The 15,680-nt window shown below is 43.5% G+C and overlaps 3 protein-coding genes across 5 annotated transcripts; 1 reads left to right on the plus strand and 2 right to left on the minus strand.

The window, feature by feature from the left end:
• The first annotated feature begins 761 nt into the window (after positions 1–761).
• Positions 762–5,340, plus strand: zgc:158263 (ceramide kinase family protein). Its single transcript, XM_061272990.1, has 13 exons — positions 762–956; positions 1,840–1,935; positions 2,027–2,164; positions 2,231–2,359; positions 2,452–2,515; positions 2,576–2,721; positions 2,808–2,882; positions 3,441–3,593; positions 3,662–3,767; positions 3,863–3,966; positions 4,128–4,324; positions 4,732–5,036; positions 5,158–5,340. Exons 1-13 carry the CDS (start codon positions 851–853, stop codon positions 5,231–5,233), a joined length of 1,695 nt encoding a protein of 564 aa, XP_061128974.1. The 5' UTR covers positions 762–850; the 3' UTR covers positions 5,234–5,340.
• A 353-nt stretch (positions 5,341–5,693) lies between these two features.
• Positions 5,694–9,110, minus strand: LOC133150451 (glucose-6-phosphate 1-dehydrogenase-like). Its single transcript, XM_061272991.1, has 12 exons — positions 8,976–9,110; positions 8,609–8,646; positions 8,434–8,542; positions 8,106–8,323; positions 7,818–7,976; positions 7,609–7,734; positions 7,435–7,528; positions 7,119–7,305; positions 6,596–6,831; positions 6,280–6,356; positions 6,116–6,208; positions 5,694–5,831 (listed from the first exon to the last, which is right to left on the minus strand). The coding sequence occupies exons 1-12, from the start codon at positions 9,108–9,110 to the stop codon at positions 5,744–5,746; spliced, it is 1,560 nt and encodes a 519-aa protein (XP_061128975.1). The 3' UTR covers positions 5,694–5,743.
• Positions 8,983–15,607, minus strand: galnt6 (UDP-N-acetyl-alpha-D-galactosamine:polypeptide N-acetylgalactosaminyltransferase 6 (GalNAc-T6)). Of its 3 annotated transcripts, XM_061272988.1 has the most exons (11): positions 15,041–15,607; positions 14,485–14,657; positions 14,169–14,318; positions 13,585–13,819; positions 13,295–13,412; positions 13,017–13,217; positions 12,194–12,325; positions 12,011–12,112; positions 11,141–11,299; positions 10,914–11,059; positions 8,983–9,123 (listed from the first exon to the last, which is right to left on the minus strand). In XM_061272988.1, the coding sequence occupies exons 1-10, from the start codon at positions 15,499–15,501 to the stop codon at positions 10,946–10,948; spliced, it is 1,845 nt and encodes a 614-aa protein (XP_061128972.1). In that variant the 5' UTR covers positions 15,502–15,607; the 3' UTR covers positions 8,983–9,123; positions 10,914–10,945. The 3 variants fall into 3 exon arrangements, with proteins under 3 accessions (XP_061128972.1, XP_061128971.1, XP_061128973.1); XM_061272987.1 differs by lacking the exon at positions 8,983–9,123 and having other exon boundaries at positions 9,864–11,059; positions 15,041–15,606; XM_061272989.1 differs by lacking the exon at positions 8,983–9,123 and having other exon boundaries at positions 9,864–11,059; positions 15,130–15,377.
• Between the last annotated feature and the right edge of the window lie 73 nt (positions 15,608–15,680).

Genomic DNA, 15,680 nt, shown 5'->3' on the forward strand with positions numbered 1-15,680 from the left:
TTATATGACAATATGTGTAGGTACACCTCATGGACACTTCAATAGGTACACTACACTAGGTTAAAAAAAAGAAGAAGAAATAAATAAAGAGTTTATTGCAGAATAAAAGCACACAAATGTATAATCTCGCACCTGGGATCGAAACAAGTTCGCACTGAGCAAGAGCCCTTGTCACTCACCAGTCAGCTATTTGGACCTGGTGGTCTGCACCGCTTTGTACTACTGATGTGCATTCCAGTTAAGTGAACTGAATCTTTAGAATCGGTTCACTCACCCTACCCTCCTGATTGGCTGTTTGATGTGTGATGTCACTTGGACACTCCATTAGGTACACCGCCAATTTCAAGTGTACCTAAAAACAGGCCACTTTATTAGGGAAATATCATGGTCAAAGGTCACAGGTGTCAAGCTCTAGTCCTTGGGGCCGCGTTCCAATATGTTTTCCAAGTTACCCTCGTTAAGCACACCTGCGTGAAAAGATTTTGGTCACTTTCACGTTCTGCGGGAGCTAAAACTTTTCACGCAGGTGCACTTAACAAGGGAATCACATGGACACTCCATTAGGTACACCGCCATTTTGAAGTGCACCTAATAACAGGCCACTTTATTAGGGAAATATCATGGTCAAAGGTCACAGGTGTCAAGGTCTAGTCCTTGGGGCCGCATTCACTTCTTAAAGTGATTTGTTCACTGAAAAGATTCGTTCTTTTGAACCCATCGTTCACTCACGAGCCAACACTACAGCACCGCGCCCACTCATTGGTCCAGCATGTGCACGTTGCGGCTCCTGCTCGCAACTTGTCAGTGACGAAGGTGGCAAAGCTGCAAGTGGGTCAAGTGTGGCGTCCGGATGGAGTCGAGCTTGTGGCTCGCCAACAGGCGCTACCGAGCTTCCCTCACCGGCTGGACTTTTAAGTGGACCCGAGTTGATCACAAGAACTGCCATCACAAAACAAGTACGTTGCACTTTCACTCATACCTCGCATTCACAAACACAAAACTCCCCAGTTCGTTTTCTAAAGTCGTCTATAACAAACGAGCGCATTAAAAAAAATCTTGTTCTCACTTTTGTTTGAAGAAAACTGCAGGAAGTTTTGGAAGTGGATGATTTGGATTTTTTTTATTTATAGTAAAAAAAATAAAATAAAATAATCCCAAGCATTATACAGTTAATGCTTTTGCCACAACTAGTCAAAATAAACCGGGAATCAAAACCCCTGTGCATCTGCTTCCATGCACATCATTTTTTTTTTTTTGCATTTGGCAGTTGTTAACCACGACATGTGGTGGAAATCTCGTGTTACTTATAATTACTTGGAGAGTGCTTTAAGGTTGTCAACTATAAGCACTTGAAGGAAGAGCGGCAAAACACGCACAACCGGTTCAACAGCATCAACGAGCCCAAGTGTGACAGAGGTGTCAGGTGTAGATTGCAATGGGAGTACCCAACTTGCTCTCAACACCGTCCAAATAGCCGTGCTTCCTGAAACGTTTATGTAAGGAAAAGAAAAAAATGCAAAGGAAAGCCTACCTGAGTGTTGTCTGGCTTTGAGTTTGATTGGTTAATTTATTTTTGGTACAAAGCAAACTTTCTAAAATATGTTATTTGGTCATAATCCGTTTCTTTTACTACATTCGAAAAGGGGTGTGTAGACTTTTCATAAGTATTCCTTTATAGATCCTAAAAAAAAAAAAAAAAATCTCACCACAGAAGAATGATTATTCTTGGTAAGCAAAAGTGTTGTGAATCAAACGCACTTTGTGGCCGCACTCCTTGAATGGAAAACGGCAGATTGTTGACTTTCTCGTGTTTCCTAACGCCGCTTGCTTGGTTTTCAGTTTCGGTGTCGGTGGCGGACGTCGTCGGCGTGGAGGAGGGGCGAGTTAGCGGCCTGCCCTGCAAGTCTGCAGAGGACTCCGACAAAGACTTTACTGGTGGGTTCTCCATCGATTTGAAATCACATCATCATACCTTCCGCCATGATTAAGCAATTCTCCTGGTTCATCTCGTTTCCCTTCCCATCAGTGTTCTACGTGAAGCGTGTGAGCAGCGGGAGCTCCCGGGGGTTGCTATGGCGACTGGGCCACACCCAGTTTACCTGTCCGAGTCGGGTCCTGAGAGACCAGTGGACCAATCATCTGAGAGCGGCTCTCAAAACTCATTGTAAGCAGTCCGCCTCAAACCAATACGGCGTGTGTGCTTGAAAATGAAATGGCCATCCTCTTTCAGGTCCTTTGCGTCCAAACAGATTATTGGTTTTTATCAATCCATTTGGAGGGAAGAAGAAAGGAAAGCAAATCTTCGACTCTCTGGTTGCGCCTCTCTTTGAGATGGCTGGAATCAGCTCTCACGTTATCGGTAGGAGATCACACCTAATCGATTCCATCCAATTTTGACCATTGTCCTCATATAATTCATATTCTGATGCCATTCTTTATTTTTCCGTTTAGTAACGGAGCGAGCCAATCAGGCTCGAGACCACCTCCTCAAAAAAGATCTCACAGGCTTTGACGGGTAAGTGCACATATGTGTGTGTGTGTGACTTGCCTTTGTTTACATTTGTGCGTGCCACAGCGTGGTGTGCGTCGGTGGCGACGGCATGTTCAGTGAGGTGCTCCACGGCGTGATTGGTCGCACCCAGCAAGAGGCGGGCCTGTGCGAGAACGAGCCGTCCGCTGTGTTACAAGTGTGTCCGCTCCATATCGGCATCATCCCGGCAGGTCGGCGCCAAACAAAAAAAACGACACCGGTTGTGTTAGTATAGTGTCTTCATTGTTTTTTTTGTTTCTTTTTTCTTTCTCATTAGGCTCCACAGACTGTGTGTGCTACGCCACTGTGGGGGTCATTGATCCCGTCACTTCAGCTTTGCACATCATCATTGGTAAAGAGAACAATTAAATTAAATTAAATTAAATTAAATTAAATTAAATTAAATTAAATTAAATTAAATTAAATTAAATTAAATTAAATTAAATTAAATTAAATTAAATTAAATTAAATTAAATTAAATTAAATTAAATTAAATTAAATTATTGTCACTTCAGCTTTGCACATCATCATTGGTAGAGAATAATTAAATTAAATTAAATTAAATTAAATTAAATTAAATTAAATTAAATTAAATTAAATTAAATTAAATTAAATTAAATTAAATTAAATTAAATTAAATTAAATTAAATTAAATTAAATTAAATTAAATTAAATTAAATTAAATTAAATTAAATTAAATTATGATATTGTCACTTCAGCTTTGCACATCATCATTGGTAAAGAGAATAATTAAATTAAATTGAATTAAATTAACTTAAATAAATGAATAAAAAAATAAAACAAAAAAAATAAAATAAATAAATGAATAAATGAATGAATGAATGAATACAAGTGAAATGAAATTTTGGTACGAAAGGGCTAAAGAGTGACGGTTTTGTTGTGTTTACAGGCGACTCTCAGCCTTTGGACGTGTGCTCAGTGCATCATTCCAACACTCTGGTGCGCTACTCCGTGTCCCTGCTGGGTTACGGCTTCTACGGCGACGTGCTGGCCCAGAGCGAAAAAAAACGCTGGATGGGACCGCTCAGATACGATTACGCCGGTAAGAGTGGCGAACCAAAAAAGTACGTGAAGGCTTTGGAATGACATCATCGTGTGTCGTCGGCGCAGGCGCTATGGTGTACCTGAGCAACAGAAGCTACAAGGGCGTGGTTCACTTCCTGCCGGCGGACCCCATGCTTTCCAGCCCGAGGGACAAGACACACTGCCTTTCAGGGTCACCAATTAAGAATTGCAAATGTTTCCAAATATTTTAACCTGTGTGCCTACTCACACGTCTGTCGTTTTGTCTTTGTATGTTTTTGTGTGTAGGTGCGATGTGTGTTCCAGGAACAGGGATAGGTTTTTCCCCCAATCTGCAGATTCAAGCTCACTCTGCAGCTCCTACCTTAGCAAGAGCAGCAGTGACTCAGAGGGTAACACACTTTCTCATGCACACACATGCAAAAATTCACACAACAGCATTGAATCGTAAATGCCTATTTTTCCCACCTGCAACCAAAGGAATAATAGGAAGATTTCCGTCTGGATTCTGAATAATTTTATGAATATTTTTGTATGTGTACCTCGGCTTCAGGTGACTGGGTGAGGGTGGAGGGCCGCTTCCGCTGCGTGTCTCTGACTTGCATGTCGTGCTCGTGTCCCAAAAGCCCTCTGGGCCTCTCGCCCTCGGCTCACCTGGCCGACGGAACGGGCGACCTCATCCTGGTTTGGGACTCGCACCCGCTGGGCTTCCTCAAGTACCTCTACAGGCACACCAGCTCACAGGACCAGGTAATACCAGCAAGTAGTCCTCATATCCATTCTTTGAAAATGATTTTTCATTTGTTTTTCGTCGTTTTGAAAGGGTGCTTATTTGAATTATTTTGGAGATTTACAGTAATACTTGAGATATGATGATTTATGCCCGTAATTTTCAATATTTTACAGAGGTTGCCGAAATCACTTATTTTTCTATTTCTTTTTCAATTTTTTTTTTAAAAATTTTATCATTATGTGTTATGTGTGAATTCTCCACAGGGAGGAAAATAAGCAAACTTGTTTTGAATAATGTCATCTACTTTTCATATAAGTGAAACGGAATGAAACCGGTTCGACTTTTGTGACAAGCACAACATTCAAATTAAATTCTACATATTTAACAGTAAATGTGATTTTCTTGTTTACCTCATTGTGCTTAGTTTGACCTCCCGTTTGTGGAGGTCCACCGAGTGAAGGCAATTCGCTTCTCTGTATCCTCTGGCGAAGAAGAGGACGCGTACAAGAAGGTGGGAGAACCCAGTCTAGATGAAGAAGAAGAAGAGAAGGGAGGATACAACGAGGAGCTAAGCAGGAACGGATCTCAGCAGCACTTGACCACCAAACCCGCGCAACCCCCCAAAGCGACGTGCGGCGTCCTCTGCGGAGTGTGCTGCAGCAGCGCTCCCACGACGTCCGTGTGGAACTGCGACGGGGAGATTCTGCCCTTCACTGACATCCTCTGCAGGTGACGTCTTCGTCAAGCTAGTGATGCACTTTTAGTTGACACAAAAAAAAAAAATCCAATAAGGCATACTTGTTCGGTCTGCTGTCAGGATCGATTCAACATGTTCTTGTCGGTCCATCAGGATTCACGGGCAGCTGGTGCGACTTTACGCAAGGGGCATTGAAGACCCAGCGACCGCACATCCAGAGCTCGTGTGAAGAACCATGGCGGCAAAAGAAGAAAGGAAGTCTTTCGAGAAGCTGTTCGCCAAATGCTATTTTTATCCACTACAGTGAATTCAATAAACTATTTATTTTTATATATACCCAGCGTGTTTATCCTCATTTGAGAGGCCGGGGACCTGTAAGATATTTGGCAAGTTTATTCTATATTATAGCGCCCTCTGCTGTTGAGTAGAGTTTCAAATTAGGGGTAGCGTTTAAAACTAGGATTTTTTTGATCGTGGGAAGAAAAGAACTATGAACTTTTTATTTTTGGAACGATGAACTAAGTTCAAAATTTCAATGACGAACTATGAACCAAGCAAGTTAATTTTTAAAATGTATGAACTGAACTTTGAACGAGGTCGTGGAGGAAATGAATATTTCTGTCCCATTGGAACTGAATGAGATGTTTCCTGTGCAGTGGAAGTATGCCGAACAAAATGTGACATAGAAGTGACATTTTCATTGACCTTTATTGTTTCTAGAAGTGCCAATAGTGGCGCCTCACAAGTGAGGTTGCACCCACTTGTATTTCCCTTCGTAGCGGAATCCAGCCGTCCTCACCAGCTCGTCTGCTTCGCTTGGGCCGCGACTGAGCAAAAAAAAAAAAAAAAAAAAGAACAAACGAGAATCAGAGTGGGATGATTATTTGCGGAACATCACAAACAATCCCAAAGTGTTCCAATAGTGAAACAGTTTTCCCATAGGAAATTAACAGAAAGAAGCAGTTCCACAGTCAATTAAAAAGAAAGTAGAAAATTGGTTAGTTGAGATTCTGGCTGCACTTTACAGCACATGAAAGTTCAGAAGTGAAATTATTTTTGAGGAAAATGCCGATGCATCATATTTGGAACACAAGAAAACAAAATGACTCACCTCCCGTATTTGTACGGTAAGGGACGTGTCTTCGTCTCTTCAATTTGGTGGAGGAGCGGGGTAAAAATTCGCCAGGCTTCCCGTAACTCATCGCTAAGGAGAAAAAGAGTGAGCGCACAACTTTTCAGGAACAAGCAAAGCGCTGTGATGAATGTGACGGAAACCTTCGCACGAAATGCATCTGATTTCCGCAGATCACGTCCAGCAGGAGCCTCTCGTACGCGTCCGGAAGCTTCACGTTCTGCCGGGACCAGACGGGAGATGTTTTTTTTTGGACGTGCTTGGTTCTAATTTTTTTTTGTTTGTGAATGCATGCTAACATAGGGATTTAGGAATGTGGGCGGGGCATAAGGAGAAGGTGATGTCAACTCCACACAGGAAGTTCACAGCCCAGATTGGAACCTCAAAGCTGTGAGGCAGATGTGCTAACCGCTCGTCCACCGTGCTGCCATCAAATCAAAAAAAAAAAATGGACGTTACCTTGTATCTGCTCCTGTAGGTGAGGTCCAGCTCGGTCTCCTCTGGGCTAAAGTGACCCCCGGGCCTCTTGGTGGTCATCTTCAGGTAGATGGCTTCGTCAGGCTGCACGCGTACCACCAGCTCGTTCCGCTGACATTCATTTGCGAAAATGTCGCCCGGCACGTCGGTGAACTGCAGCCGCAGTTCCGCCTTGCGCTCGTTCAGAGCTTTACCGCAGCGCAGGATGAAAGGCACACCTTAGAAGGAGCAACAGAGAAACAACTCAAATATTGACAAACGCAATATTGTTGCATTATTTACTTTATTTAAGTCATTTTGAAAGCTTAGAGTTCCAATTCAGTAATTAAAACTAATTACTGGATTTTTCAGACTATTTGTTGCTCTGGAGTATTTGTCGCTCTGGAGTATTAGTCGCAGCAGTCAAAAACTGGATCATAAATGAGTGATGGTGGTCACCATCCATGCGACAAACGTAAAAGAAAAATTTAGAAGTGGTGGAAGCAATGGCGTGTCTCCTCTTTACCGTCCCATCTTTCGTTGTTCACGTAAAGCACGGCGGTGGCAAAGGTGGGCGTGCGGGAGCCTTCGGGGACGCTGGGGTCGTCAAGGTAACCCAACTTGGCAAGATCGTCGCCCTCGGGGTCCCCCACATACTGGCCGAGCACCACCTGGGACGCATCCACGGGAGTGATGCATTTTAACACCTTCACCTTGAGAAGAACAAGTTCATGGGTGTGAAGAAAGAACAGGTTTTTTTTTTGCTTAGCATGACTTTGTTAAAATGAATTTCTCAGTTGCAATTTTGTTTTGATTTGATATTGCGCCGTCCCCACTGTTACCTTCTCATTCCTGACGTCATCTGGCCCGGTGGAGGTGGGCTTCTCCATGGCAGCCAAGCAGAGCATCTGGAGGAGATGATTTTGCATCACGTCTCTATGTTCATATAAAAAAAAAAATTTGGAGAAAAAAACAAAACACAATTCGTAACCTTCTCTCCAGCACGACTCACTCACCGAATGATGCCAAAGTTATCAAAGTATCCTCCTCGTCCATACGTCCCGAAAGGTTCTTTGAAGGTTAGCACCACGCACGACACGCTGTTCCTGTTCCAAATCGGTCCAAAAATGCGATTGCCAAACCTGCAGGAAATAAAAGTGAACACGCCGGCCTTTCTCCTTGCCATGATCAGACATGGCAGAGGACAAGTTGCCTTCATGCTTACCTGAGGACCATGAGGTTCTGGACCATCTCTTTGCCCAGGTAGTGGTCAATGCGGTAGATCTGCTCCTCTGCAAAGAGCGAGGCCATGTGTGCCGACAGGTCCTGGGAACTCTGCAGGTCCCGTCCGAAAGGCTTCTCAACGATGAGACGGTTCCAACCTCTGCTGGGAACATGATGCTGGTGATGAGGTGGATCATTGATTCTGGCCATTCATTCGAATTTGTCAGCGTGTCCTCGCTGACGTGCCAGGAACCAGAAACACATCGATCGTGTGTGTGTGTATACTGACTTGGTGCTCATGCAATGGGCGCTGATGTTTGTGCAGACATGGTGGTAGACGGTGGGAGGCAGCGCCAAGTAGAAGAGCCGGTTAGCCTCAGCTCCGCCGGGCAGACAGGACACATGAGCGTCGAGCTTGCGAAAGGAAACGGCGTCGTCATAGCGACCGCTCAGGTACGAGTTCCTGCTGAAGAAGGTGGAGAGGCGCTCACCCTCGCCATCAGTCACCTGAGGACAGGAACGTCCGGAATGACTGCTTGCTTCATTCGGGGGCTTCTTATCCTACTGGTGGCATGCTAGGGCAAGTTTTAGAAATAAAAAAAAACAACAAAGGCTACCTTCATGTAAGGCAGGCACGCTATCTTGATGTCCTCCACTGTTAAGTTAGATCTTGCGAAACCCACAAAGTACGTGTCTTCTGGAAGCAACCCATCGCGGAACAACCACCTAAGAGAACACACTTGAGTCCAACAAATCAAACTTGAATTTTTTTGTTTCTCTCATCAGACTCACCATAAGGTTGAGTAGATCTTCTTCTTAGCAAGATCTCCCTATGGAATCAAATAGATTGGTTATACCTTGCTTTCAGTTGACATGAGTTGGAGACTGAGCTCCATGAGAGGTCCAAAGGGCAGCTGAGTGAGAGAAAGTGAGAGGGGAGGGGGGAGGAGCAGACTTGCAGACTTTGACCACATTCCATTTGCAAGTAAATACACGAGCATTCATACTAACACGCCACTTTTTCCAACTTTGTAGGACAAAGGCGATCTAAAAGATACAAGTCCTCTTTTTTGCATTGTTGGGTGAAGGGTTTGCCTTCCTGTGAATAAGTAATATTCTTGAAATAAGATTAAATCGGTTAAGAAAAAATGGCACTGACCGAGGCGCCCAGGATGATAAAGATGTTGGAATGATCGGATTGAAGGTGTCCATGGAGTTCTCTCCGGAGCTGGCTGAAAACCTCCGAGCGGCTTAACGGCTCCGCGTTCTTCTTTTCCTTCGTTTTCACGTCCATCAGCTCTCAGCCTCTGTGGAGACATGACACACACACAGGCACGCAAAGGAGCAGAGTGAAAAGTCATCGTCGCCTTGCACAAAAAAATAAAAGAAACAGTTTATGCTGCCATCTACTGGCGAAGCGGGGGACTACAAGCCCTTCAATACAATTCAGAAATGTATTGATGTGATGGAAGCAATTAGCTTCAATTAAGATTAAATAAGATTCTCTTTGGTTCACTATAATTCTGATGACATACAATATAATTATTTCACTAATCTGACTCTTATTATTACACAATATTCCAATTATGGCAAAATACAATTTCCTCAATGATTCTCTTCGCCCTTCCCATATAAACAATTATTCAACCATTTTTATAATGTGATCTTTAAGGATAACACAATATGATAGGATACATATTAGGTTCACGTCAGTTGTAAAATTTATGATAGTTAAAATTCATTTCCTTTATTCCTCTCAAAAACTTAACATAATTTGTGCTTTTTAAAAAAAAATGTTTTACATGTATATTTGAGGATCTGGGGCCAAGTAAAAAGAAAATGTGGCAAAATTAAAATTTTTACTTACAGCCGGCGCCATGTAAAACATACGTTTGACATTCCATGTATTGAAATAAATTAACAATGCTTGGCTACATACGTTTGACATTCCATGTATTGAAATAAATTAACAGCGCTTGGCTCCATTTGTGTGAGTGTTCATCAAAGCTGCTTGTCATGGAGCGGAATGGAGGAGGGTGACCAAACGCAGCTTGGACCAGGGTTTATTGAAGAACTCAAAGACAGACTCGGCGAACTGACATAACTTACCAACAAAACCAAGAACTGGTCTGACCGACAAAGACGTGACACATAGTAGCACGGCTGGTGACGAGACGTGAATTAACAGACTGACATGACTTCACAAAACAATAACTAGACTGACTGACCGGAACGTGAGACAAGAAAACGACAGGACATGGCGAAATCAAGACATAACAACTACGCACTGATCCGACGGGGAGTGAGGGGCAGACAGAACTTAAATGCAAAAAAACGAAACAGGTGACCTCGGTTACATTGAGGTGACACAGGAGGGGAGGGGCGAGGCGAACAGAAACCATGGCAACCTAGACACGTAGCAAAAGCGGGGACGAGACGTGACACTGCTGCTGCTTGCACTCGTCAAGCAGGATGGTTGTGGCAGATCTGGTTTTGCAACACCTCCACTTGACACAATTGTCAGGAATGTTTCTTGCTCTATACAATTGCTGAGCAAACATTTAGCGGAGTGCCGGTCCTTTGACAGTTGGAGTTTAGTAATAGGTCAACGAGACAAACAGCAAGCAAACAGGAATCTGACATTTGTCGATCCAATATTTTGACACGCCATGTATCGCTGCCTCATGAAATTGGAGGTAATGATTTTTGTCATTGTCGAACACAAATCTTATTTTCTAACTATTATTATATCATATCGTTAAACCACTTCTTCAACGGTTATCTGATTTTTCAAATAAAGGCCTTCATCATCAATCTGAATTAAAAATGACACATTGTGTAGCAATTTTGATCGACAATGCTGTAAAAGTTTTTTTTATACATATTTAAAATAGAATATCCAAAATATGAACACCTTGTGGCCCTTACAAAAGTCTGCTCAATTCCACTTCCTTCCTTCTTATGCTGTAAAATGGAAAACAGAATGACCAAAGGAAGTCCATAGTGAAAAAAAACAGCCTTGACAGCCCGACTTCGAACCCGGCATTATTTTAAAGCAGCCAATCCAAGTGCATCGATGTGAGTCTGGTGCCAAAACCTCATGAGTCCGGTTGGGCTGTTTGAAGAATGTCAGCCGAAGCTCCAGCGCTGGTTGTCGTTCCAAGCATTACACTTGTCCATCACGACCACCTTTCCATTCGCCTGAAGGCATTTCCTACTGATGGTATTCTTCAGGAGGTTCTCCTGAAGAGGTAGGAAAGGAAAAGTATCGTCAGACTGTATCGCACCGGGTCGCTAAGCTCAAACACATGGAGGCAAACAGACCGTTGTGAAGATCCACTCCTGGTTTGACGACGACTTAGAGGCCCCTTTTTTCAGGGTACATTTCTGGATCTTCACCGCCTCTGGATTAAGCGACACTTGAAGACACAACTCGTGCCGGATGTTATGGCGCAGCTCCTTGTTGGCCGTGTATTCAAAGTACTGGGAAAGATCACAGACGCGGCCTCCATTTGACGGGTGACAAATGACAAAGTACAAATATCTCCTGGCTTAAATGTTGCCCCATGGGGGTAAAATGATTCGAATAATTAAAATGAGTACCGTAATTTTCGGACTATAAGTCGCGTTTTTTTTCATCGTTTGGGTGGGGGGGCGACTTATACACATATATATGTTTTTTCACTTTTTTGGGCATTTTATGGCTGGTGCGACTTATAGTCCGAAGATTACGGTAAATGATTAAAAATGTGTAAAATAATTATTAAAAAAGATGGTGTGTTTAAAAAGATTTTATCGATTGATAAATCAAATAATCGAATGATTTTTCTTTTTTTTCATTAAAGTGTGTTCATTTTTTACCCAGAGATTACTTTTTGTTTATTTGGTATTATTTAGTGATTAAAACAAGAAGTAAACAACCATTATTTTCCAAAGTAAAAGCAGATGTTTGCAAATTCCTTATTTTGATTTCATACAAAAGATAAATCAGTCTGCTTTCATGAAAGATTACATAAACTAGAGAATTATTCTTTTTGAGTATCTGAAATCAGAAGATTTGGATGAACCTCCACAATTTTTTTTTTTATAAACAATTAAAATACAAGACCATTCATTTGATAATCGGTTTGTTGTCGATTAATTAAGTCCAACTTGGAGGTACGGCAACAGTGTAGAGTACATTGAGTTGTGTACCTGGTTGCCTCCCTGGTTGTGACATTCATACATGATAACAGATTTCCCTTCTGGGTTGGTATCACCGACGTCCAGGCAGGTTTTAGATCCGGCATTCCTTATCTGGAAGCAAACAATAAAGGAGGGAGAAGCTCTACATTCGCCCCACATCCACTTGCAGCAAGAAAAGCAAAGCTGACTTACTGATCCATATTTTAATGGATGGATCTCAGGAATGTACATCTCGGGGTAGACGGTGTTTAGGTACCAGGAGAAGTTCTTGCAGTTTAAGCTCTCTCTCAGTTTCAGGCGACTGGAAATGTTCCCGTACGAGTGCTACAACCACAAATTTAATTCAATGGCAGTGCAGCCCATAGGGAGAACATGAAACATTTTTGTGTTTGTAATTTTCAAAACACAAATAAAAAGACAATTTTGACAAAAGGCCGTCCTGTTTCTGAGCTCCAAATTTTTTTTGACTCATCGCTCGGTTTGGGCTTTGACACACTGTGGAGGAGACGTTCGATTTTGATAACACGCCCACTAACAGAACGATGGAAGACGTACGCTCCAAAAAATACAAGACGTTAGACACAAAAGAATCAATGTGACGACTGAGTTGGAGCACTGTGAATGCTTCTAAAGGTACAACCGGCAACGGTTCGATCCAGGCACCCGTCCGCCTTGTTTGTTGGCAACGATTCACCTTTAACAAAAAAAGCTTCTGCACGTTTTTAGGTGTGGAGTATTTCCGTCTCGGTAGGTGTGTCCCCCACATCTATGTTGTTGTTGCTGGCAGGCATGGTGGGGAATGGCCGTTTCGAATACCAACCGGTCCTCCAACTTGAAAACAACTTGATCATCCGAATTTTGTTTGTTGCCAGGGTTTGTTTTGCCAACACATCCGCAAACAATTTAAAAGTCACAAACTTGCTTTGTTGAAATTTGAAAAGTAGAAGCCTTTGTGGATAACTCTAAATCTACTTAGGGGTGTCGAGAAGCTCCTCCCACACGAACAAATGGTCACCTCACTGGCCATGGACATGGCCCTTTTGTTGCGACGATAGAAGAGCATTTTGTAGTCGTCCATCCAGACCTCGGCCAGGCGCACTTGGTTACGAACGATGACGTCTGTGCCTTTGGGGAAAGTGTGCGGACTCTTGGCGCGGAAGACGTGGCCCACCACCGAACAAGGAAGGATCTCCAGCTGACCGCCGCACTGCCACACCTGGACATACATAACACATCTATGACAATCCGTGAAATGACATTTGTAAGAGAATTAGGGGGGGGAAAAAGACTGACCCGGAAGGACATCTCCACGTTTTCACCACCCCAAATCTCCATCTGTTCATCATATGTTCCGATGTGTTCAAAGTAGCTCTTTGAAATGGAAAAGAGACCGCCGGCAAAAGCGGGTGTTCTGAAATATTCACAGGTAAGAAGAAAAAACGGAATAAATGGATGAAGCCAGTACCAGAATAAAAATGATTTAATTCTGTACGCCGCTTTGCTTGAGGAAGCAAAAATCGAACAATCCTTTTTACGTGTACTGAATGAAGAACTCGAATTAGCCGTGGAGTGCCAGTACTTACTTGATTGGATAGGTGTCATTGTTGCGCAACTTGTAGATGTCAGCAGGGACGGGCTCCCAGATAAAGGTCAAGGCCCAGTCGAAGGAACCTCGGTTTTGGTAATGCTGGTTGGCTACAGGCTTCCTGAATTTGAAAGTGTTGAGGTCGATGGAGGCAATGCGCGGACTGACCACCGCCGTTGGTTCCTCCAGAATGCGGCTCATTAGCGGCTCCAGCCACCCGTGGAAACACTCACCTTCAAGTACATCAAATCAGAATTTGGTTTAGTAACGGATTCTTTTATTCAGAATTTTGTTTGTCTGATGTAACATTAAAGTTCCAAACTTTTAAATCTGGGAAATATTGCAGGAAATTCACATTTTTACTTCAACGCAAACACTGAATTCTGAAATGTTGCTTTCGTACAAAAGTAAAAAATATTATTTTTATTTAGCTATTTAGACACAGTGGAGAAAATAACTGTATAAGAGTTTCTCAACGTCACCAATGTTTTTTTCCCGTCGTCTCTATTTGAATCCTTTTTTTTTTTTTAATTGTGTTAGCTTCTTCATAGGTTGAAAAAAGTAATAAAGTAAAATGCTTACAGTGCGCATCAAGGAAGGTGAGCACTTGGCCTTGGGCGATGCTGGCGCCCAGCAGCCGGGCCGCCACCAGTCCCTTCCTCTCACGCTGCCTCAGCACACGGACAATCTTCATGACGTGGACGTACTCCTCCAGGTGCTTCTGCAGGTACTCTTGAGAGGCCATTTTTTCACATCAATTGGCGCAATACCAGCAAAACCGTACCAGGAGATTGAAAAGTATCGTTCAAAAGTAAAATGTTCACGAATAATTCCTTTTTTCTTGTCATTAACTGACAACCAGTCTGTTGTCGGCTTTTTCCATTTGCTGGTCTCTCACCTTCAGTGCTGGCATCGTCCACCAGGATGATTTCTTTGAGCAAGATGGCAGGTGACGTGTGCAAGACGCTGTAGACCGTTCGGAGTAGCGTGGACCAGGCTTCGTTGTGGAACACGATGATCACGCTGGTGTCAGGCAGCGGAGGGCAGCGGGAAAACCTCTGGGCCAAGCACCTGGGACGGAGTGGACACGTTAACATTTCATCCATTAAAAATATGACCTGAAGTGAATATGTAGGCTAACGAAGCCGATCAATCAGCTAGTATTGTGGCAAAACGTTAGCATACCAACCGCTAGCATGCGATGAATTCTCATTAGAAATATTAGAAGAGAACGTAAGGCACTTGCAGTTGTATGATAATCAGCGTCCTCACTTTTATTCTACATTTAAATGAGTTATTCCGTATTTTAGCTCAGCATCAAGGTTGGTGTTTCCAATTAACAGATATGTCCAATCAAATCCGCCATTGGTGATGTCACACCAATGGCGGATACCAGCTTTATTTATCGCAATCAGGTCCTCAAGTTATAAAAGGTTGTTAAAGTGATATCTTACTCTGGAGGGCGAGTGTCGTCGCCGAGGCTCCGGCTAAGCGAGATGCGGTCACTGGCGAACGCATTGAAACAATGCTTGGTCATGCCCACCTCCTTCTCCTTGGTCTCCTCAGGAGACAGATTCTTTTGTTCAAAGGCTTCTCCATTTGCACCAGCCGCATTGGGCTTCTGAGGCGGTCTCTCGATGTGAGGCTTGAGCTCATCCTCGCTGTAAAAACCAACGCTGCAAGCGATCCTCCCCGTCTCGCCCGGATCAGGAATCTGGAAGCCCAAGTTTTTGGCAGCCTCTCGGACCAGGACCATCACCTTGTCCTTCTGCGGTACCCGTTCCCAGATCGAGGGTTCGGTGGATAACGAGGTGTCCGCGTCTTTCTGGAGAACCAACAAGGCCAATATGAAGATAGCCCCCCCTAGAACAGCCAGTTTTATGGGGGCCATGCGACGTCGGGGGAACAGACGCATGCTTCTGCCTCAACGTGGAGTGCGACTGCGTAAAGTGATTTGAGGAAGTGGTGGCAAATGAGTCATCAAGGTGACATTCGCTCAACCGACTCCCTTCAGGTGTCAGCGCAGCAGCATTGCTCAACATCACACCTGCCGGCCGCAGGACCCACGTGACTGCAGCTAGGCTAGCTCAAGCT

The sequence above is a fragment of the Syngnathus typhle genome, linkage group LG2 (genome assembly GCF_033458585.1).
Source record: "Syngnathus typhle isolate RoL2023-S1 ecotype Sweden linkage group LG2, RoL_Styp_1.0, whole genome shotgun sequence".
Classification (NCBI taxonomy): domain Eukaryota; kingdom Metazoa; phylum Chordata; class Actinopteri; order Syngnathiformes; family Syngnathidae; genus Syngnathus; species Syngnathus typhle.

What these genes read in the sequence shown, in the direction of transcription:
- LOC133150451 (XM_061272991.1), bottom strand. Translation starts at nt 9,110, where the DNA reads ATGGACGTGAAAACGAAGGAAAAGAAGAACGCGGAGCCGTTAAGCCGC. An exon ending in CGTGCCTGCCTTACATGAAG is followed by an intron (nt 8,324 to 8,433) that starts GTAGCCTTTGTT and finishes TCCTGTCCTCAG; the next exon opens with GTGACTGATGGCGAGGGTGA. An exon ending in GCCCATTGCATGAGCACCAA is followed by an intron (nt 7,977 to 8,105) that starts GTCAGTATACAC and finishes TGTTCCCAGCAG; the next exon opens with AGGTTGGAACCGTCTCATCG.
- galnt6 (XM_061272988.1), bottom strand. Translation starts at nt 15,501, where the DNA reads ATGCGTCTGTTCCCCCGACGTCGCATGGCCCCCATAAAACTGGCTGTT. An exon ending in ACAACCAGGGAGGCAACCAG is followed by an intron (nt 11,300 to 12,010) that starts GTACACAACTCA and finishes GATCTTTCCCAG; the next exon opens with TACTTTGAATACACGGCCAA. An exon ending in AGGAGTGGATCTTCACAACG is followed by an intron (nt 11,060 to 11,140) that starts GTCTGTTTGCCT and finishes CTACCTCTTCAG; the next exon opens with GAGAACCTCCTGAAGAATAC.
- zgc:158263 (XM_061272990.1), top strand. Translation starts at nt 851, where the DNA reads ATGGAGTCGAGCTTGTGGCTCGCCAACAGGCGCTACCGAGCTTCCCTC. An exon ending in AGCGGCTCTCAAAACTCATT is followed by an intron (nt 2,165 to 2,230) that starts GTAAGCAGTCCG and finishes ATCCTCTTTCAG; the next exon opens with GTCCTTTGCGTCCAAACAGA. An exon ending in GATCTCACAGGCTTTGACGG is followed by an intron (nt 2,516 to 2,575) that starts GTAAGTGCACAT and finishes TGCGTGCCACAG; the next exon opens with CGTGGTGTGCGTCGGTGGCG.